Source organism: Hemicordylus capensis, chromosome 5, assembly GCF_027244095.1.
Source record: "Hemicordylus capensis ecotype Gifberg chromosome 5, rHemCap1.1.pri, whole genome shotgun sequence".
NCBI lineage: Eukaryota > Metazoa > Chordata > Lepidosauria > Squamata > Cordylidae > Hemicordylus > Hemicordylus capensis.
In genome coordinates this window covers 58,105,202-58,127,862 of record NC_069661.1, presented here as the reverse complement: position 1 = coordinate 58,127,862, position 22,661 = coordinate 58,105,202, and the positions used below count along the sequence as shown (strand labels likewise).

General features: G+C 42.0%; 1 protein-coding gene across 5 annotated transcripts in view; it reads left to right on the top strand.

The window, feature by feature from the left end:
* The window catches only part of TBC1D9 (TBC1 domain family member 9), a 78,411-nt gene that overhangs the window by 17,460 nt on the left and 38,290 nt on the right, over positions 1-22,661 (top strand). For 3 of the 5 annotated variants that reach the window (XM_053256835.1, XM_053256837.1, XM_053256838.1), the window contains exons 2-6: positions 2,618-2,728; positions 14,441-14,559; positions 15,951-16,179; positions 18,440-18,701; positions 20,764-20,971. In XM_053256835.1, the coding sequence (XP_053112810.1) occupies positions 2,618-2,728; positions 14,441-14,559; positions 15,951-16,179; positions 18,440-18,701; positions 20,764-20,971 (929 nt within the window). Of the gene's footprint in view, positions 1-2,617; positions 2,729-14,440; positions 14,560-15,950; positions 16,180-18,439; positions 18,702-20,763; positions 20,972-22,661 lie in introns of those variants that run through there. The other 2 variants (XM_053256836.1, XM_053256839.1) reach the window with 2 other exon arrangements.

The following is a 22,661-nucleotide window of genomic DNA, read 5'->3' as shown; positions in this document are numbered from 1 at the left end:
CACATATTGCTCAGAGAAAGTGCTGGGGTGGGTAGTGGAGGACTGGAACAGAGAAGCACATAAAATTAGCTAGATGTGGAGACAACAGACAGGGGAATGCAGGACAACCAGCAAAGATTAAGTCGAAGAGGAGTAAAGATTAAAAGAGAGGGAGTTGAAGGAAAACAAGGAAATGTACCTGTTGGCATGAAGTAACTATGTACTGAATCAGGAATAACTAACTAGCATTCCAAGGGATGACCTCATTGCCTGATGGAAAGGCCACATGTGACTTTTATTTCCTCCCCTAGGACAGAGTGTTACTGGCCAAGCCAGGTGGTATATAGGGAGGGTATGGCTGGGGAACCATCTCCAGATATAAAATCTCTTCTTTCTCCACCCCACCTCATTGAAGGGGTTGACCATTAAAGATTACAAAAAGATTATGTTGGAGACACAAAGATGCTATTGTGAAATGTTCCTCCTCTTGTGCTTTGGCCCAGCCATAGGAAGGCTGTGTCTGATGGTGTTGGCAATAAGTGAACTTAGGGGGAATATTTGTCAAATAGGAAATTTCAGAGAGCTACATCTTCGACACATTTGAAACTTGCCAAGGAAAAGTTGGGGAAATGCTCAGTGAAGCATTTTCTTCATGCACACAAAGGCCGAAGAAGGGACATCACAACCAAGGTCAAAGTCTCAAATTGTGTTCAATTATTTATTACTCAAAGCTTGTATATGAGCAGAGTGTAGTTCAATATGTTAATGGCATGCAGACTATGCCTCTCTCCTATTGACCGAGACTAAAACAAGTGGAAGAGACCTAATGGGTATGCATGGAGGGAGGAAACTGAGAGCTTGCTTACTTTGACTAAAGTTTGAACACATATATATTTCCAGAGGAGAGAAATTTCAACAGAGTGCCTACTAAAAGTCTAATTTTAACAGTGTGGAGACATTTGGAATACTGGTTGACATCCAGACAAATGTATTGAGTAGGACTACTCAGGGAGTAGTTTAAGGATTGCTTAATTTCAGTAGGACTGTTCAGGAGTAACTTAGTCTGAATGTTAGCCATTGGTTGAAACTTTGGACTCCAAATATTGATTGACAGTTTTGAACTCTATGGAGACTGGGAGTCTTGGTCTCTCACTGCAATGGTTTGTTTGTTTGTTTTTAAATTACACTCTGATGGTTGTTTTTTTTTTTAAAAAAATATCTTAATGTCTTATGAATGAATCTATATGAGTTCATGGAGAGAGGGATGGTATTGTCCCAGGTATGAAACAGGTTGAGAAGAAGCCTATGAGATTTTTCTCATGGGCATGGCTGCCCGTGGGAACTGCCAGAAGCCCAGTGACTCCTGGCAGCGCCTTGGCATCAAGCCTGCCTAGGAAGCCTGCCTCTTAACCCCGTTGAGCTGATCATCTGTCAGTGCCGGCTGCTTTCAGTTGGTGCTGAAAGATTGATTGCCCATTGCTGGGGTTGCCCATTGCTGGGAGGATCTCCACAATGCACCGCACACTTGTGTGGTGCATTGTGGGATTTCTGGGGGCCAGGATGACATGTCCTGATCCAAACACCTCCGCATTGTCTGTGGCAGCCGCAGACCGTCTGGGCACGCAACCCACACACTCAGCAACTCCTCGTTGCTCATCTACAAGGAAGGCAAGCTTCTGCTGCCTTCCCCGCAGCCACCCTCAAGCCCTCTCATCGTGAGAATGGGCTCTATGTTTAGTTTAAAAACTTAGATTGATGTTTTAGTGCTGTTAAGAAACGTTTTTGCAAGTATTAGTGGAAGAGTTTGTGCAATGCTATCATAAATGCTGTCGTTCTTAAAGCTTTTGTTTGCACAAGAGCAGAATGTGTTAACTCTTAACAAAGAATTTTGTAATACCATCAATACCCAACAAATTTATTCTGGTATATGCTTTCGTGGTCTAGAGTCCACTTCTTCAGATACATGTTCTCTTCAGCCAGATGCATCTAGTCCATGAAAGTGTGTGCTGAAATAAATGTGTTTGTCTTTAAGATCCTACAAGACTCTTCATTGTTTTTACTGCATTAGAGTAAGCCAGCTATCCCTCTGGGAGATGTTTAGATTTAGTTTTTCCTATGCAGTTAGTTTTCCTATGCAGTATGGTGCAAGGAGAAAAACAATCCTTCCATGAGTGGAAGGCTCTTTTCCCCATGCAGACACTTCGGATGCAGCTCCTGTAACTAAAATTGCATGCATGTATGTATAGCACCATCCATGGGCACAGAGCTTTGCGAAGGACAGGGAAATGATTTTCTCAGCACCAGCTTAGATTTCACAATGTACAATGTTCTCTTCAGAAAAATATTGTGGGCTTTAAATAACTTGCCTTGCATTCCTTTTAGCTTGTTGTTCGAAACTGATACTGGCATATTTTGTAAGCTGAATTGATATCTGTCTCTTATTCAGGATAGCACTTTAGTTTCTAAACACCCATATCCAAGGACAAATAGCTAGTAACTGTACATACTGGCTCTCATATGTAAAATGTATCTTGTTTATATTTCAAGGTGCTTTTAAAAATTGTTATGTTCTGCTGCATGTTTTATGTCTGCCACAAGATATCAGCACTATTCAGGAACTGGATTTCTTGTTCCCCAGGTCTCCTTGTGGGTACTCTTGATGTTGTTCTAGACTCAAGTGCAAGGGTAGCACCATATCGAATCCTATACCAAGCTCCAGACTCCATGATATACTGGACTATTGCCTGTGGTAAGTACAGTATACAAAATCTGATAATGGAAGATAAAGTGGTCCATCTGACTCACATGAGTATTGTGTATTGCAGTAGATTGGAGCAGAGCAGGCAGTTTATGAGTTTAATTTTTTAAAAGTCATTCTCCTGTTTTATATAATTATCAGACTGGAGAGAATCTGAAGGTAATTTAGTCCCATCAAACGTTTCTTTACAATATGACACTGTAGTGTTGTAATATCACTGTATGGTATTGTAGACTATTGTAACCCAGTGAGAACATGAGAACAGCCCTGCTGGATCAGGCCCAAGGCCCATCTAGTCCACCACATCTCGTGGCAGAGAATTCCACAAGTGGATCACGCATTGTGTGAAAAAGTACTTCCGTTTGTTGGTCTTAGATTTTCTGGCAATCAATTTCATGGGATGACCCCTGGTTCTAGTGTTATGGGAGAGGGAGAAGAATTTCTCTCTCTCCACTTTCTCCACACCATGCATGATTTTATAGACCTCTATCATGTCTCCCCACAGTCGTCTTTTTTTCTAAGCTAAAAAGCCCCAGGTGTTTTGGGTTGTCTCCAGAGAAAGTGAATGCTGGTGAAGCGCCACTGAAATCAATGGCAGGTTAGTCACAACTAACTGAATCCCATTGATTTCAGTGGTCTTTAGTCAGGATTCATTTTCGTAGGATACAGTCCATCAGTGGCAGATTGGTCTGCATGAAATAGAGCACCAAGAGAGCAACTGTCCCTATCCAGTCCAACACAGTGTCTCTCCAGTGGCTACTGGCTTGTCTGTCTTGTCCTTTTGCTTCCTTGTCCTTTTGCTGTTTCTGACCTTTCAAATGGCAGTCAAAATGAGACCTCTGGTGAGGAGATCTGTGTGGTGCTGAGTGTCCAGCTCACTAGAGGGCTGGGGGCACTCGCCACTGGTGAGCTGACAAGTGGATTTGTGAATGCCTGGTTATTGCTGGATGCCTGGTTTATTATTATTATTATTATTTTATTTTCTTGTTTGCACAGTCAAACAGGTGTTATTGACTGGTTTGTTTTATCCAGACATCGAGTCCTTCCCACAGATCTGGAATGCCAGAATTTTGTTATCAATCTTGTTGTTGTAGTAGGTATCACCACAAAATGTAGGCTGTTCCCAGTAAAGTTGTTTTTTTTTAGTTGGCTGATGGTGTTTTCTGTGGCCCCTATGGTGTTGAGGTGCTCTTCAAGTTGTTTTGGAATTGCACCTAGGGTGCCAATTACTACTGGGATTATTTTGGTCTTTTTCTGCCATAGCTTTTCAATTTTGATTTGTAGATCTTTGTATTTTGTTGTTTTTTCTGTTTCTTTGTCTTCTATTCTGCTGTCACTTGGTATTGCTATGTCAATTATTTTGACTTGTTTTTCTTTCTTCTCGACTACAGTAACCCTGCTAACTTTGCAAAGAGGCACCTTTTTAACCTGGTGATTCACTTTATTTAGCAGGAGGAGTGTAACTGGCTCTCTCCAGCCCCAGCACAGTACTTCCAGTGACTGTTGCTGGTGTCTATCTTATGTTTCTTTTTAGATTGTGAGCCCTTCGGGGACAGGGATCCATCTTATTTATTTGTTCCTCTCTGTAAACCTCCCTGAGCCATTTTTGGAAGGGCAGTGTAGAAATTGAATGAATAAATATTATTTATATACTGCATTTCAACAAAAAGGTTCTGAAGCAGTTTTATGTAGAAAAATACATGATGGAACCCCTTTAAAAGATGCCTCTTTGCTCAGTTAGCAGGAAGCCTTTGCTCTTTTGCTTCATTAGCAGACTGACAACACACACATGCAGCATGCTGCGGTCCAAACTAAAACAATGCGGGCACTTGCGGGGGGGGATGGACAATTTTCACTGACCTACTCTTTCCTCTGCAGTGCTCTGTGCCATGCAAAAATATGTCTCTGAGGACTGCAGGCCCTCAGGGATATATTTTTAGGTGGCACAGAGCACTGCAGAGGGAAGGGGAGATCAGTGAAAATTCCTCCCACTACCTCCTGCACATGCCCATGCTGATTTAGTCTGGAATGCAGGATGTTGCATACATGCTTCCTTTGCTATGTGAGCAGTTCATTAGTCTGGATGTCAGCATCAGGTCCTGCCTCTTCCCACCCCCGGGCTTTCAATATATAAAAGTGTTTTTCAGTATTTAATTTAGAATTCTAAAGGAACATGTGCTCCTACAACTGAAAATAATTTGTTTTTTATTCCACTAGTAGATAGATACCTTCTGCAAAATTCTTTGAACTTTGCTGTATTTTATATTTCTGTTTGCTGTGATCATGTGTCCATTTATGTACTCAATGTATTGAAATAAAAATATCTGCCTCACCTTTCCACTATAAAAAGTCAGAGTGACTTACCACAAAGATTAAAGTCCCAACCATAAAAACAATCAAAGACAAGCCACAATAAAATTAAAACAAGTGGCAGTGCAATTTTATAAAGTGAATCATAAAAATTAAAAAGAACAGGACAAAATAACTGATCGTCATTATAAGCGTTTGTAAATACCTTCATGATAATAACAAAGTCATCAAGCAATTGGACAATTCCAAGGATAACAGAATCAGGTTACCAGTTTTTAAATGACTAAAGTAAACATAAAGTTGTGCCATCGAGTTGATGTCGACTCCTGGTGACCACAGAGCCCTGTGGTTGTCTTTGGTAGAATACAGGAGGGGTTTACCATTGCCATCTCCCACACAGTATGAGATGATGCCTTTCAGCATCTTCCTTTATCTCTGCTGCCCAATATGCATGTTCCCCATAGTCTGGGAAACATACCAGTGGAGATTCAAATCAACAACCTCTTACTCCCTAGGCAAGTTATTTCCCCGCTGTGCCATTTAAGTGGCTTCTTTAAATGACTAGCTGTAAGCAGATTTTCAAGTTAATGCTATATATGCAAGAAAACACTTATTTATTTATCAAATTTGTATACAGTCCCAAACTTTTATCTCTGAGCACTTTACAACAACTTAAAAGAAGTTAAAACACAAAAATAAAAACCTTAAAATACAGTTTAATAGCTTGGGTGAAAAGAGAAGTCTTCAGGGACTTTTAAAAAGTTGACAGATACGGAGGCTCTTATCTCAACAGGGAGTGCATTCTAGAGTCACAGGGCGGCAACAGAGAAGGCCCATCCCTGTGTAGCCACAAGTCGAGATGGTGGCAACTGCAGATGGTCCTCTCCAGATGATCTCAATGGGCGATTAGGATCGTGTGGAAGAAGATGTTCTCTTAAATACCCAAGGCCTAAGCTGTTTAGGGCTTTATAGGTTATAACCAGCACCTTGTATTTTGCTTGGAAATTTATTGGTAGCCAGTGTAGCTCTTTCAAGACAGTAGTGATGTGGTCTCTCCAGGATGACCCAGAGACCAACCTGGCTGCCGAATTCTCGACCAACTTGAAGTTTACGGACTACATGCAGCTTTACATAGAGCGTATTGCAGTAATCAAATTTTGAGGTTACCAGCATATGTACCACTGTTCTGAGGTTGTTCATCTGAAGAAATGGACACAGCTGGCATATGAGCTGAAGCTGATAGAAAGCACCTCTGGCTACCACTTCAACCTGGAACACCAGGGAGAGTACTCCCATGCAGAGTACCTGTTCCTTCTGGGGAACTGTGACCCCGTCCAGAACAGGAAAATCAAAATCATCTCCCGAGTTCTGACCTCACACAATAAGTGCCTCCATCTTCTCTGGATTCAGTCTCAGTTTGTTATCCCTCATCCATCCCATTACCACCTCCAGGCAGGCATTTAGGGAGGTTATGCCTTCTCCTGATGATGTTGACATGGAGAAATAGATTTGTGTGTCATCAGCATACTGGTAACATCCTTCACCAAATCTCCAGATGATCTCTCCCTTCGGTTTCATGTAGATGTTAAAAAGCATTGGAGGCAGTATGGAGCCCTGAGGGAAGCCATACAATAGTTGACATTTTGAAGAGCAACAGTCTCCAAGGGGATCTGCCCAAGAGGTAGGAGCAGAACCACTGCAAAGCAGTGCCTCCCACTTTGAAACCTCACAGATGCTCCAGAAGGATACTACAATCGATAGTATTAAAAGCCGCCAAGAGAACCAGAAGGACCAACAGAGTCCCACTCCCTCTGTCAGTCCCTAATTGGAGACCACACAGGGGATGGAGATCGACCAAGGCAGTCTCCACCTCATAGCCCGCCCGAAAACCAGTTTGAAATGAGTCTAAATAATCAGTTTCTGGTTATTTGAAAATTATCAGTTTCAAGACTGCCTGGAGCTGGGAGTTCACCACCCTCTCAATTATCTTGCACAGCCATGGAAGGCTAGAGACAGGTCTTTAGTTGCTCAGCTCCAAGGTATCCAATGCAGGCTTCTTAATAAGAGGTCTGATGTTTGTCTCCTTAAGACAAGAAGTCAACCTTTGCTCCCTCAGGGAAGCATTTATCATCTCTGCTAGGCCTTATAAAAAAAATCTCTCCCTTCTAGATAATATAAGTCATATTGGACAAGGGTCAAGAGAACAGGTAGTAGGCCATACTGCTCTAAGAAGCTTGTCTGCTTCCTCAGGAGTCACAAACTGAAACTGATCCAGCCTAACCACATAAGAGGAGCTGCTGGACACCTCCGCATCAGATACTGCAGTCATTGTGGGATCCAAGTCTTAAGCTGGCCCGAATCCTAGATATTTTGTCCACGTAAAACTCATTAAAAGTGTCACAGCAGATAATTGATAGTTCCAAATTCTGATTCAGGGAAGGAGGGACATGTATTAACCCTCTCACAGCCTTGAACAATTCCACCAGATGTGAGCTTGCGGATGCAATACAGGCAGAAAATAATCGCTTCTTTGCCCTACACATTGTCAGAGCATAGGTAATCAAATGTGCTCAATGACTTAATCTGTCGGATTCAAGTCAAGTTTTTCTCCACTTATGCTCCAGTTGTCTACCTTGCCACTTCAGCTCTCATAGATCTTCCATATACCAAGGGGCCAATTTCGAAGCGGGTTGGAGAGGACGCTTAGGAGCGATCATATCTACTGCCCTGGTGAGTTGACTGTTCCAGTTTTCCACCAGGGTATCGACAGGATCACTGACAGAGCCAACACTAAATCCCTCCAAGGCTTCTTAGAATCCTATTGGATCCAATAACCTTCTTGGGCAGACCATGCTAGTAGGCCCCTCACCCCTGCAGAGGTGGGACATGATTGTGAGTACAACCTTAACCAGATGGTGGTACATCCATGACAATGGGGAAATCACAGAAGTCCCACAACGGAACACCACCCTGATCAGAGTAAAAGGCCAAATTGAGTGTGTGGCCTCCTTCATGCATCAGACTTGAGACTGCTTGTGATAGGCCCATAGCTGTCATGGCTGTTAGGAACTCCTGAGCTGCCCTTGGACAAATCAGTCCCAAAGTGAACATTGAAGTCCCTCTCCCCATAAGTCTGGGGGACTTCAACACCAACCCCGAAGTCCATGAACTCAATTAGGGACTCTGTTGGGTGATCGGTTCACCAACAGAAATCCCAGTCTATCCCTGGTCCCCAGACTTAAGTACACGTACTCCGTGTGACCAGATACCTCGACAGGGATCCTGGTAAAGGAGATGTTGTTCTTATAGACAACAGTTGCTCCACATCCCCATCCACAGCCACTCACCTGCACCTTAACAGAGTACCCTGGAGGGAGAAGCTGGACCAGACTGGACCACCAGCCTCCCCCAACCAAGCCTCTGATACATACCAGGTCAGCTCCTCCATCATATCCTACTATAAGGCCATATTTTTTACAAAAAAAAAATTAAGGCTGAAAGTGTCTTCAGTCAAGCCTTTTAGCTATCAGATAATTTTTAATGGGCAGCTATTTTAATTTGAAGTTCTTACATGTTTTAATTGTTTTAAAATTTCTTGGTTCGTTTTATTGTTAACTACCTAGAGACTTCAGTAGTGGTTGGTATACAAACATGTTTGTTTAGATAGATAGATAGATAGTTAGTATGACGTACGTTGGTAATGGAATCAGTGTTTGGACACTGTTCCTGATTCTGTTACTGACATATTTTGCACATTTCAAACACTTATATATAAGGATTTTGTAAAAATATGTCTTTATAGTAGGAGATGTTCTCTTGCCAGTGTGTATATATACTATTAATTTGAAATTTTGCTTATGGCTTACAGTTCATTGAAAAAGTGGTTACATGCCTGATTCCGTTACCCTTGGAATTGCCCAAATGCATATTTCTTCAGTTGACTATATGTGTCCAGTAGACAACTCTAAATGCCAAATAGAATTTGGCCTGGTGTGTGTGTGTGTGTGTGTGTTTGTTTGTTTGAGATAATCCATTTCAGACCATTCATAAATTTAAAAGTATAATGAAGTAAATAAAGTACAAATGTCTGATGTTATGGATAAGTCAAGATTACTTCTTGTTTGCTGTGAAGTCACATTACCAAAGTGGTGTATATATATATAAATTCAAAGAGCTGCATGTGGCTCAGGAGCCTCAGGTTTCAGACCCCTAACCTATTCTGACAAAGGGTTCTTAAGAACTCAAAAGCTAGCTGCTCAAAATCTTGTGTCATTTTGAAATGCTCACTGTGTGCCATCTTTCATCACGCTTGACATGATGTGATAATATGTCTTGACAGCAGATCTCTGAAGCAGTTTCACAGATTCAAGCCACACTTGTTGCAATTGTCTTGGAAATGGTGTGAAATTGTCCCTTCTGTTTTAATGTGTCGGACTGTCCTGAAGTCCTTGTGACTCTGAAGCCAGACTAAGCTCGTAATGAAGCTGTTCTCACAAGCAGCCAAGCCCAGACTAGGGCAGCCAAGCCCAGGCTTGGCAGCCAGTGAGCACTGCTGGGAGCCGACTGGCTAAGAAGCTGGGCACTTAAACAAAGTTAAGGGAATGAGTGCTCCCTTAACCCTGTTCAGCTGATAGTGTGAGCGCCGGCTGCTTTCAGCTGGCACTGAAGCACTGCCCATCGCTGAGGAGATCCACTTGTGTGGTGCATTGTGGAATTTCCAGGGGCCGGGATGACATGTCCCGACACCTCCGCCCTGCCTGTGGCAGCTGTAGACTGTCTGGGCGCTCGGGTATGTCCAGATGCCCCACCCGGATTGTCTGCGGGGAAGGCAAACTTAACTGAGCAAAGACACACCTTTTAAAGTGATGTTGCTCTTATATTTGGCAGGGGGGAGAGCAACTGGCCCTATGCAACCCCCACACAGCGTCTCTCCAGTGGCTGTGGGTGGTATTTGCCTTATGCTTCTTTTTAGATTGTGAGCCCTTTGGGGACAGGGGACCATCTCATTTATGGATTATGTGTTTTTCAATGTAAACTGCTTTGAGAACTTTGGTTGAAGAGCAGTATGCAAATATTCATCGTAGTAGCAGAAGTACCGCCTTCCCCGCTGCCCGCCCTCAAGCCTTCTCATGCTATTGTGAGAAAGGGCTTACTATTTATCTTCCTTTGTCAAACTGATATTCACTAGCTATGTTGTGTTGTGACTATACAAATGGACTTTGAGGCTATACAAATGGCTAGTGAGAGTTTTCTGCATTGTAAAGGGCAATCCAGTTTCAGAAGCTAATCAAACTGTATTTTAGAAATGTGAGAATATATCTGCTTTCTCGGCATCATGCTGCTTTCAAATCAGAGTTGGCTACAGTGGTGGCAGAGGGCTACAGGAAAGATCATTCCATCTTTAAAGCCACGTCCAGAGTGACAACAGTGCATTTTCATACCATAATCTAAAGCAATGCTCAGTATGATGATTGACGAAATCATCTGTATGACTAACATTGACTAAATACTGAATGACTAAATCCTCTCTCTGATGGCCTCAGCTTCTTCTGCCCCCATATCTGAATTATGGAGAGAATAATATGTGTTTATTTCTCCTATCCTAATGCAGGAAACAGTTGCAGGGCATTTTTAAAAATGTTCACCACAAACTTTAAAAAATAATCCTTTTCCCCAAACTAGAAGACCTGGATTTGAAAGAGCCTTTGCATGGGGTGACAGAATGGCACAGAATGGCTGCCAGATTACTGCAGCCATAAAGTATTGGCTTTTTACATTTTCTGCTATGATCAGCTGTCATTGTTGCCACTCTTGCGCAGGTGACAGCTGAGAGTTTGAAAATGCTAAGCAAGAGAAAGACTGGCGAACTGGTCTAAAGGAGCCCATAGTTCCCTTCTGAGTAACAAGTAGTGACTATGGGAGGGAGATGTGGAGTCGTGCCAAGTCACTGAAGCATGGTTTCGAGGTCAGTGGAAGCCCCTTTTAGATTCCAGACATAATGTTCCTGTTTCTGAGGTTATCTTTATCAACACGAGGGCTTCAAGCAGATTTTTCTATCTGAAAATGCTGAAATTCTCAAAATCTCAAGTTCAAGCTTTTGTCTCTATCTGGTCAGGTCTTGGCTGAATGCAGAGACGTAACTGACACTCTACACACAATTGGTGTGTAGAGCCGGGCGGGGTTTGGTGAGGAGAGCGGGTCAAGCCCACTCTCCTCACACACGAGCAGTAATTGAGCCCTGGGTGGCCGGATCAGCCACCCACACAATGACCATCTCTGTCAGAGTCGGCTAGAGCTATGGGGCTCGGGAGCCAAGTCCTAGAATGCCCCGCACAAGTACATGGGGCATTCTGGGGAGACCCCTGAGGCCAGGAGGCTTGTTGTAGCCTCCTGGTTGGGGGTTTCCTCATGAGTCACTGCAGAGCTGCACCATGGCAACTCGCGATCAAAAAGCGGGGTTAGCAGAGCGCTTGCTCTGCTAACCTCATTTAAGGGGAGGGCTACTTTGGCAGGCTGGGAGCCCGGTGGTTCTCACGATGAAGCAAAACCAGGCTGGGCTCCCTTAGCCTGGTTTTCCTCCATCGTGTGAATAGCCTTACTGTGAAACCAGAGTTAGCATAAATTGTGGTTTCCAAACCAACTTCAAACCATGGTTCCAGATACTGATTTGGTAGGCTCTCACACTCCATGGTTTGTAGGTGAACACAATACCGTGTATTATTAGTCTTAAGAAAGCTTTATAGAATATGGTTTGGGAATATGTCTGAATGTTCCCATAGTGATGGTATGGTGACTGTGCTTGTTTATTGCTCAGAAAAAGGAAAGGCATCTTCCCCCCACCCTAGTGATTTTTGATTTAAGAGTATTACCTATGTGGTGTTTTATGGCTCTCTGTAGGTATGTAAAAGCTACAGGAAGGATCATTTACTCTTTAAAGCCACATCTGGAGTTATAACAATGCATTTTCATGCTGTAATCTCAAGCAAAGCTCAGTATGATAATCACATATGAGCCTTGCTGCCATTGTTTAAATTATGTAGGCTCTCAGAAATGATTTGTGTTCGAAGCACAGAGCAGAAATGCAAGGCCTCCCTGGAACTAGCATAAAACGATTTCATTCCTCATCAGCAGAACTGTGTCGGAGAAGCTTATGCTTGCAATTCCCTGGAAATAATTTCTCTACTGTGTTAGTGTTATAATTAAATAATTGAAATAATTGATTTGCACATTGCATATACCTACTCCTTCCTGACTCTCCTAGTAACAAGCTATTCAGTGATTTATGGAATATAGCTTGTGATATTTTATTAATTCAAAGATACAGTTTAGCTTATGGGTACAATCCACCTGAAGTTAAGCACTTTACAGATCTATTGATTACAACAGAAGGAAGTTAAGCACATATTTAACTCTCTCATTGAAATTAATGGGACATACATAAACTTGACTTTGCCTGGGTTGGGTCCTAGTGGTTTGGAAAGAGCAATTAATAGAAAATTGTTCCCATCCATCTTTCCTTTTCTAATAAATGATTTTGCATGAGTAGCCTCAACTTTCATTAAAATTGGCTCCTGAGCAATTATTTATTTATCTATTTATTTATTACATATTTATTACAATTAACCACCTATTTAAAAAATACTAGATTAAGCATGCCTCCTTTTACAAGTATTATGTGGAACCTTCATAGATCTATGTTGCAATGTGTTTTTGCCAGTCTATCTGCATACAAATGTTGGAGCAGAGTTTTCGTTAGTCACTTTACGTTTGCTTCAGTCCACTCTTTAATCTGTAGTGTGAAGATAACACTGAATGACTAAAGCCTCTATCTCCTGGCCTCAGCTTCTTCTGACACAATATCTGAATTATAGAGATGATAATATATGTTCTTATTTCTCCTATCCTAGTGCAGGAAACAGTTGCAGGGCATTTTTTAAAATGTTCACAAACTTTTAAAAATAACCATTTTTCCCAACCTGAATTTGAAAGAGCCTTTGCATGGGGTGACAGAATGGCAGAGAATAGCTGCCAAATTACTGCAGCAATAGGCTTTTTACATTTTCAGCTATGATCAGCTGTCATTGTTGCCACTCTAGCAAGTGACAGCTGAGAGTTTAAAAATGATCAGCAAATCCAGTATACCAAAAAAGCAACTGTCAGTCTAGTACTTTCTTATATCTAGGCATATAAGAAAGTACCTCAGTTGTACCATCGTCCTCAGGACAGCGGTACATCTGCTGGTAACCTCCAGACTTGACTACTGCAATGAGCTCTATGTGGGGCTGCCTTTGTACGTAGTCCGGAAACTGCAGTTGGTCCAGAATGTGGCAGCCAGGTTGGTCTCTGGGTCATCCTGGAGAGACCATATAACTCCTGTCTTGAAAGAGCTACACTGGCTGCTGATAAGTTTCTGGGCAAAATACAAGGTGCTAATTATAACTTATAAAGCCCTAAGCAGCTTAAGCCCTGGGTATTTAAGATAACATCTTCTTCGCCATGAGCCCCACCACCCATTGAGATCATCAGGAAAGGTTCGTCTGCAGTTGCCACCAGCTTGTCTGGTGGCTACTTAAGTACGGGCCTTCTCCGCTGCTCCCCCAAGGCTGGGAAATGCACTCCCTGTTGCAACAAGAGCCTCCTCATCTCTGACAGTTTTTTAAAGGCAGACAAGATGCATTTGTTCATCCAGGCTTTTAATTAGATACTGTTTTATTAATTTTAATAGTTTTAACAAACTATTAGTTTTAATAGTTAAGTTTTAAATTATTGTGATGTTTTAACCTTTTTTATTTGTTGTAATTTGTATTGTTTTATTGTAAACCACCCAGAGACTTAAGGTTTGGGTGGTATATAAATACATAAAATAAAATAAAATAATATAGCTTGGTGGTCTAATCACCTAATAGGTCACATGGTGTTTAGTTGGATAAAAACTACTTTCCAAATACAGTGGTTGGCATCCAGACTAAGCAAGTGTGGATGCTAGGTGAGAAGCTCCGTTGCTACTGCTGAGTTCCCTACTAAAGCAACATTGTTGCTCATTGGGGTGGGCGATTTTGATGACCTCTACTTCTCCTAAAGTGGCACTTCTCTATGCCACCTGCAAATATGTCCCTGAGGGTCATGCAGCCCTCAGGGATATTTTTTGGATGACAGAGCGCTAAGTCAGAATTCTCCCCACTGTGCAATTGCCAGTGTTGGTTGAAGGTTAAGGAGCACCCACATTTCTCATCTAGTACTCATGTTTTGTTTATCTGAATGTCAGCCAGCTTTCTTTGTGATCACCTTTCATGCATATTTACCAAACTGATCAATGAACAATGTTGTTAAATATTTTTGTGCTTCGTGACTAAACAAGTTACAAACATCATCCAACAATTTTTCTTGTCATAGGTTGTTCAAGGAAAGAAATAACTGAGCACTGGGAATGGCTTGAACAGAATTTGCTACAAACTCTTTCAATCTTTGAAAATGAGAATGACATAAACACATTTGTCAGAGGAAAAATACAGGTAGTGAATGTTTTTTCATCACAGATAATTATTCTTGTGATCATATGAGGAACTATTATGTAATGTCTCCTTGTACCTGATCCGCTCATTTTCTTTACATCTGCTTTTAGGAGAGCACTGTTTCCAGTGACAATGTGGGTTTGTCTAGACTGAAGGCCAATGCCAGGATAAACAAGCTAAATTGGTATAATCAGATTGTTTGTATAGGGTGAAATTCAAAGAGTTGCTTTAGGCATGGCCACAGGCTTTTCATTAGCCCATTGGGATTTCTGAATATTTATCTTAACAGCAAACCTGGGCCATATTACAAACTTGTTCTTAAATTTCCATCGAAACTTTGTTTGCCATATAGCCTAAAGTGCTACTGTTAGAGAAAGACTCAGTCCAAAAACTTATTGGGAAAAGGGACTAATTGTGTGGTTCTTCTGCAACTAGTTCATATCAGTTTCCCAATCTCAAAATCTTCTGTGACCTTCTAGGTCAGTTAGATTTAGCCATTTAGGTTTTGTCTTGCAGTGCTCTTCTGAACACTGTTTTGGCAAATTTAGAATAATTTAATGTTTATCCTGTAGTACTTTAAGGCAACAGAATCCACATATTCACTCTGTATTATTCCCCACCTTTGTGCTTCAGAACTCAAAATTCTCAAGGCAAATGACATAAAATTCAAAGCACAATTGCAAAAATATAATAAGATGCAAGCAGAAGATAACATTACAAAAAAAAAAAAAACCCACCCCAAAACCAAAAAACCTGAGCTGTAACAAAAGGAAAGGGGGGTGGAGGAAATTAACCTACCAACCAGCAAAATTTGATATTCAGACCAAAGGCCTGATGCAACCACGACAAAGTGTGGTTCACCCAAGGCATGGAGTTCCAAAGAGTGGGTGCAGCAAATGACAAAACCCTCAGTACCCCTGGCCATTTTCTTGTCATTGTCTATTTCAACTCTTTAAACACACCCAAGATTCCAAGAGCCTACCCTGCAAACCCAGAAAAGATGCCCGTCTCACCAGGATCCAAACCTGATGTTAATGACACTTGTTCTTTAGTGTTGTCCCCATCAGAGAGACCCTCTACCCATGGTTTTAGGCCTTCAGGAAGTAGCCCCTGCTCTGCAAACAGCTACCAAAGCAGCCAGAAGCTGGAAAGGTCATCAGGGGGCATGATCTCCTCATCAAGGTTGTTGATAAGCTCCAGGGAAGGAAGAGATGGAAAAGTAAACCTTTCCCAGACAAATGTCGTCCTACCACTTTGTTTGCTGCTCTCTTATTCTGCTGATCTGATTTTTAGCCCCATGTCAGTGAAGTATACCTTCTTCTCCATACTAAGAAATATGTGTGTTTTATATTTTTGTGGGTTGCTAAATAGTCTTGTGTGGTCTGCTTCAGGGTATCATCGCAGAATATAACAAAATCAATGGTATCAGAGAGGATGACGACACTGAAAAATTTAAGGAAGCAATAGTGAAGTTCCACAAGCTGTTTGGGTTGCCAGAGGAAGAAAAACTGGTGAATTACTACTCTTGCAGCTATTGGAAAGGGAAGGTTCCACGTCAGGGCTGGATGTATCTCAGCATTAACCACCTTTGTTTTTATTCATTTCTCATGGGGCGGGAAGGTATGTATCAGTGCCTTTTGTATTGATTAACCATTTCATCACAGTGCAAAAGAAGAAGAACGGGTTCTAGAGTTGGTAATATAAAAGTGCACAAAAAGCACCCTTTCCAGGTACCTCTCTTGCGAGCCAGGATAGTGGTTAGAGGGTTGGTCTTAGACTGGAAAGACCTTTGTTCATATTCCCACTCGGCCACAAAGCTTACTGGTCACTGATTGTGTCTCAGCATAATTTACCTAACAAAGTTACTGTGAGGATCAAGGGACAGGAAGAATAATGTATCCTTTCCTGAGCTACTTGGAGGAGTGGTGGGATAAAAATCTGATTTGATTGATATAAGATGTTGGGATGTCATGTTACCTAGTCACTTGGGTGGCCCCGTGGTGTCTGGAGAAGGGCGTGGCATCTCTCCTCTGAGGCTTCCCTTCCCTTTAGGGGGCAGTAGGGATGAGAAGGGCCCAAGCTGCTCGGATCCTAGTGGGGTTGAGAGGGCAAGGCAGGGAGAGCTGCAGGAAACACCCCCAGGGAGACAGCTAGGTTGGGTATGGCAGGAAACAGGAAGCAAGGTCAGAAAGGGGCTGGAGCTGGAAGTAGGCTTTAAGCCCTGTCAGCTCTGCACTGGGGTATTGAAAGACAAGGCAGCTGATGATGAGGGGCTGTTTCTGAGTATAGGAGCCAGGAGTTCTCCAGGAGAGGGAACTGGCTGAATGCAGCAAGCCAGGAGGAGGATGACTCAGGTGACAAGCTAACCTCCTCCTCCCCTGGCTGTTCCTGAGGCTGACCTTTTTGGGGTTGCTCCAGTAATTCTGGAGTTCAAGAAGGGCTAGGAGCCCACCTCGTCCCCTGGGAGTCTGACATAAGGTCTTCCTACAAGTATCACCTGTGGATTTGATGTAGTACAGGCAAGATCCCAGTAAAATATATTTTGTTCCTCCAGTGAGAGATGCCTATTAATTTCAGATGTGACCCATGCCAGCTCTGTGTACAATCATGCTAACTTTGGTGCTGCAATAGCAAGATATGCCATCTTTTGTTTTGTTTTTGAATGATTAACATATGCTACTTAAATTGGGCAGTGTCAAAGGAATGTCACTGATTGAAGAAGCTGCACATAACCCTTGCTCTTGAATGAGTCAGTACTGCTCAAGTTTAAGAAGCAGTCATCTGATAACTTGGAAACCAAATGCTTTATTAGTCAACTAGCAAAAGCAGGATAAAACTATCACATATGAACAGAAGAGCTAATGTTTATTTGTTTAATAATTCTGTAGATAAACTGCAGTTTCCACCCCACTGACTCATGCATATAGATATGCACAGGACATTCTTCATTTGTGTGGTCATTAGATTCTTTATTTTTGTGCTCTATGATGTGTACAGCTATTAATTGCATAAATATATGATTGATTGCACTTTGTTGCTTAACCAGCTCTCAGCATCTTTCCTTATAGTATAGGAAGCAACCAACCACACAGTGCCTTAGTACATATTTGACATATGCTTCATACTTGCTTTTCTGTTAATTGCATTTTAGTCTAACAGGAACAAAATTTAATTTTTGTTATATGGGTTCAGATGTGGGGGAAGAGACTGGCATAAGAACATAATCGGATCTAGAACGTTCTGTTGTCAAGCCAAATGTCTCCAGGAAGTTCACAAACTTGAAGGTGATGGTCAGCTATTGTTCATCCCCAGTAGTTGGTATTCGGAAGTATTTTACTTCTGTGTACCTAGATGTTCTAGTTAACTCTCATGGCTATCTTCTGTATCTTCAGTGAATACATGTATAAGATGGGGGAGGCATCATGGCAGCAGATTCCTCTTCCTTACTGTTCATCCTTTTATTGGTACATCTGCAAGCTGCCTATGCACATACACTTTCACATGAATTGGCACATTGCACACTTATGAAGGAACATGTGTACAGTTGGGTAGTGGAGCCTTCTTTCCTGTACACACACTAATTCGTAACTGTAAAGGGCTTATGACTTTGATCCTTTTTTAAAGCCCCTAAACTAGTGACCATCAGCATACTTCATGGTAACAAATTCCATAATTATGCACTGTGTGATGAAATAAACCCTACAGTGCCCACTGAACCAAAAGTTAAGCATTATACTAAACTGCTAAAATAAGATAATGGTATAACTATATGGCTGATGTCTTGTTATTCTAAGTCTCTTTTCCCCCCATCAGTGATTTTTTTGGATTTGAAAGTATTGAGTGATCTTGTTTCTGCTGAAACTTTGTTTCTTTTGCTCAGCCAAGCTCCTGATCCGATGGGTTGACATCACCCAGCTTGAGAAGAATGCTACTCTGCTCTTACCTGATGTGATCAAAGTTAGCACAAGGTCGAGTCAGCATTTCTTTTCAGTTTTCCTCAATATCAACGAAACATTTAAACTAATGGAACAACTTGCCAACATAGCCATGAGGCAGCTCTTAGACAATGAAGGATTTGAGCAAGACAGATCACTACCCAGGCTTAAGAAGAAGTCTCCTAAAAAAGTATCTGCACTAAAACGGTAGGTTTCAAAGTCAACACATTATTTATGTGTATCTCTTTATTTCAATACTTGATTGACTTCATAGTGTTATTCTCAACTGAAATGAATCTGTAGATGTAATTTGCTTTTGCGGCGAGATGGCAGATAAGATGGTTTGCTAGTCAAAACCACTGGGAGCCATGGTAGTGCGATCAAGAAGGGAGAGGAATTTCTGCTCTGCTGTAAACACAAGGATGAAGCAGTGAAGGTAGAATGTCCTTCAGTGCCCCTCAGTGGAAGCATCAGGTTCCAGAACGTAGAATGCAAGAACCTGGTTGTTACAGCTTCTCCACCCCTGATTACTCCCAGCAGAGTTTTTACTGCCATCAACAACCATTTACAGGCAGGTTAGCCACCTGTGCCAGCCTGAATCCCCCTAAACACTCACAAGACTATTCAGATATACCGATATGTCTTCCCTAACACATAAGGGAACACCACCCACCCAGCCCGCAAATCCTAGTGCTTTTGCATAGCATGTAGCCAGAGTGGATACAAGTAGGGTTAGGGTGCGTGGAGGCCATGTGTGTGTTGGTGTTGTGCAGGGGCAGCTGGGAGATGCCCCACTGGCACTTGGGCATAGCTGGGGGAAGCGCCAGGATTATGGCAATCGGAGGAGCCAGTATGGACTTGCTCTCCTCTGCATTAAAGGGGCTGTGTAAGCCCTCATTTTTAAAGGTATGTTCCTGCGATTTGGATGCCGAGTCACATTTCGGCTCATCCCTACTAGCTGGTTAGGTGTGGAAGGTACAGGGCAACATGTGTGTGGCTGGCACTTGTCAGAAAATGAAATTTAATCCAAAGTGAACATTGATCATAGGTCTAAAGGGAATTGTCTCTCCACATAAGGTCCTAGGCATTGGGATCTGTCTTGCTTTTGTTATTGTATAACGCACTGAGTGCAATTATGGTCCTACACAAATAAAAGCACACCAATTTGACTCTTATAAGCAAGTCACTCTGATTTTAGTAAACTTAATTCTGAGCATGAATGTTACAACTGAAGCTGATTGAAGTAGAAATGAAGGGCTCTAGGTAACTGGATGCATAGATAATCTGTGCAGGATAGACCCTTGAGTTATGTAGCCTCTCCTGTTGCCTGTATTAACTGTGATGACAACTGTTGATACATTGCTGAACTTTAAAATATTGTGGAAAATTTACCTTCTAATTTATTTTCCTGCTAACACACACACACACACACACACACACACACACACACACACACACGTACGTATAAAAACATCTTGGCAATCTTAAAACGGAAGCACAACTGAAACATTTTAAAAGGCTGAGAAAGTTTTTAAAAGGTCTTTGCCTGGCACAAAAGAACAAAAACAAACTAGCATAGGGGCCAGGCAAACCTTTCTGGCAAGGGAGCTCTACAAATGTGGTGCCAGAAGGGCCCTCTCTGCAGTTGTTGCCTGCCTCACCTAAGATGGCAGGGGCATCTGGAGGAGAGCCTTTGAAAATATTAGTGCATGGGCAGGTTGATGTGGAATTAGGTGTTCCTTAATTTGTTTGCAAGTGTTACTTTAATGCTTGCTAGAAAATGCCCCCTGTTGACAAGACTGCAGATAGCAGGTAGAGAGAGAGAGAGAGAGAGTGTGTGTGTGTGTGTGTGTGTGTGTGTGTTGCGCATAGTACAACATAACACAATAGACAATCCAGCTACACATATATATCAAGAACCTACATGATGCTATCATTGTAGTTTGAGGCATAAATTTGGGTTCTGATCCAGTCTGTCACTGATAAACCTACTTTGAGAGACTGCTATCTCACAACCATAATACTTCCTTCCATAAAAGAGGAATAACCATGATCAGAGTTCTTATGAAGATGCAAGTCTAAAGATTGTAAGGCATTTTAATATAAATGATGCCTACATGCATAAATACTTCTTGCTCGAATCTTATTCGTGTTTCTGAACTTCTGTGCAAAAGAAAATAAATTTGCAGTGGATAGTTATGGATCTGCGGGAAGATAATATGCAGTGAATGTGGATATGTAGAATGAAATTCTGAATTACTCTCTTCAGGGATCTTGATGCCAGAGCAAAAAGTGAACGGTATCGGGCTTTGTTCCGGCTCCCTAAGGATGAAAAACTCGATGGACATACTGATTGCACCTTGTGGACTCCATTTAACAAAATGCACATCTTGGGTCAGATGTTTGTGTCTACAAATTACATCTGTTTCACTAGCAAAGAAGAAAATCTGTGCAGCCTCATTATCCCTCTTCGAGAGGTGTGTGTAAAGTATTGACAAGTTTTATTTAATACTATATATGTTCACTTTTTTCTTCTTCTTAGCTTCTAGGCTGTATCTCAACAATGAACTCCATTTTTTAATTTTCATGATAATAGTATGACTTGTAGAAAGCTTTTTTTTTTCAATCATGAGGATGCCTGCATTTTTACTCTGATTTATTAATTCTAGTATTATTATTAATTAGGCATTTAAAATACTCCTAACTGCTGTACAAAGAGTAGAACAGATGTGTCCTTGCCATAATGGTTTCTATTCGAATAGATGCAGTAACACGTGGGGAAAAGGAACTGTAGGGGAAGAGAAATCCAGATAGTGGCTAACATGCCATGTGGCTTCGCACAGGCGGTTGAGAACACCATGCGCTGCTTCAGGGCTCTAACACACATGTGTGCGTGTACACACACACACCCATGGTGCTGCACAAGAGAGCTGTTCTAGAACAACTCACCCTTGCACAATCATTGGTCACACAACACTTGCATTATTCCTAATGCAGGTAGTGTGGAACCTGCGATTGCACAAGCATAAATTGTACTAGAGCAGACCTTTTGCATAGCACTGTGAGCATTGTTTTAGAGCTCCGCAGTGGGCAGTCTGAACCACCCCTAATTGCGGGACATGTCAGCCAGTGTCTTCTGTAAAGTTATATAATGACCAGTTGGAATGGTCACTTCAAGAGGCAGTTCTGGGAGAGGAGGAGCCAAATTGCAGTCGGTCCTAAGCAGGCTAGTATGGAGGATCCTCTTGTCTTACCTCTACATCTGATGCAGCAGTCATGTAGAGTGACCGTGGCTGACATCCAGACTAACTTTCCATAGCTGTGCTAGTTTTTTTCCATTGCATTTTCAGTGATCTCCTCCTCTGGAGATTTTGTGTGTCTTTGCAGTTGTGCGGGTCTCACAGCTCTCAGGGAGATAGTTTCAAAGGCACCCACAGCTCCAAAGGGGAAGGGGAGATCACTGGAAATAGCTCCTCATGCAGTGGAAGAAACTAGTCCATCTATGGAAGGTTAAACTGAATGTCAGCCAGTCTTGGGAGAGGAGGAGCCCAATTGCATTGGATCCCAGTTGGGCAGGCCAGTGGAGTAGAGCTTCTTGTCTTGCCCCTCCCTCATCCTGTCAGGTGGAACGACCACTTCAGGAGGCAGTTAGAAATCGAAATTGAAAAAATAAATAAAGAGTAATTAGGATCTAAGAAGTAGATCCTAGAGATTTACATATCCGCCTAGAGATTTACATATCCATGTGTGCTGACATGTCACTAAGCACATTGTGGCTATAGAGATGTAAGAAATGGTTCCTGTTCCAGAGTATATAACACTTTGTGACACAACAGTCTTCGCTACCGTGTAGGTCAGGGTCAGTGTGCATCATCTTGCACTAAGAAAGAAGCAGGTGAAAAATTGCAGCCGTCATCCTGGCATGTGACATCCAGTTAAGCCTTGAGTGCAACCAAAGAAAATGTTAATGCTTTTCCTGTTTAATTGGAACATGCATTGTTAATGTGCCCCCTGCCCTGCATTTCTGACAGATTTATAGTAGTGAGGGTGGGGGAGAAGCAGCTTATTGGACAGAATGAAGAAATATCATTTAAGGAACTGAGACACAGCTTGTGATCTTTGTATGCAACTTAACAGGATTTGTTAAATGAAAAACAAATTATCCCT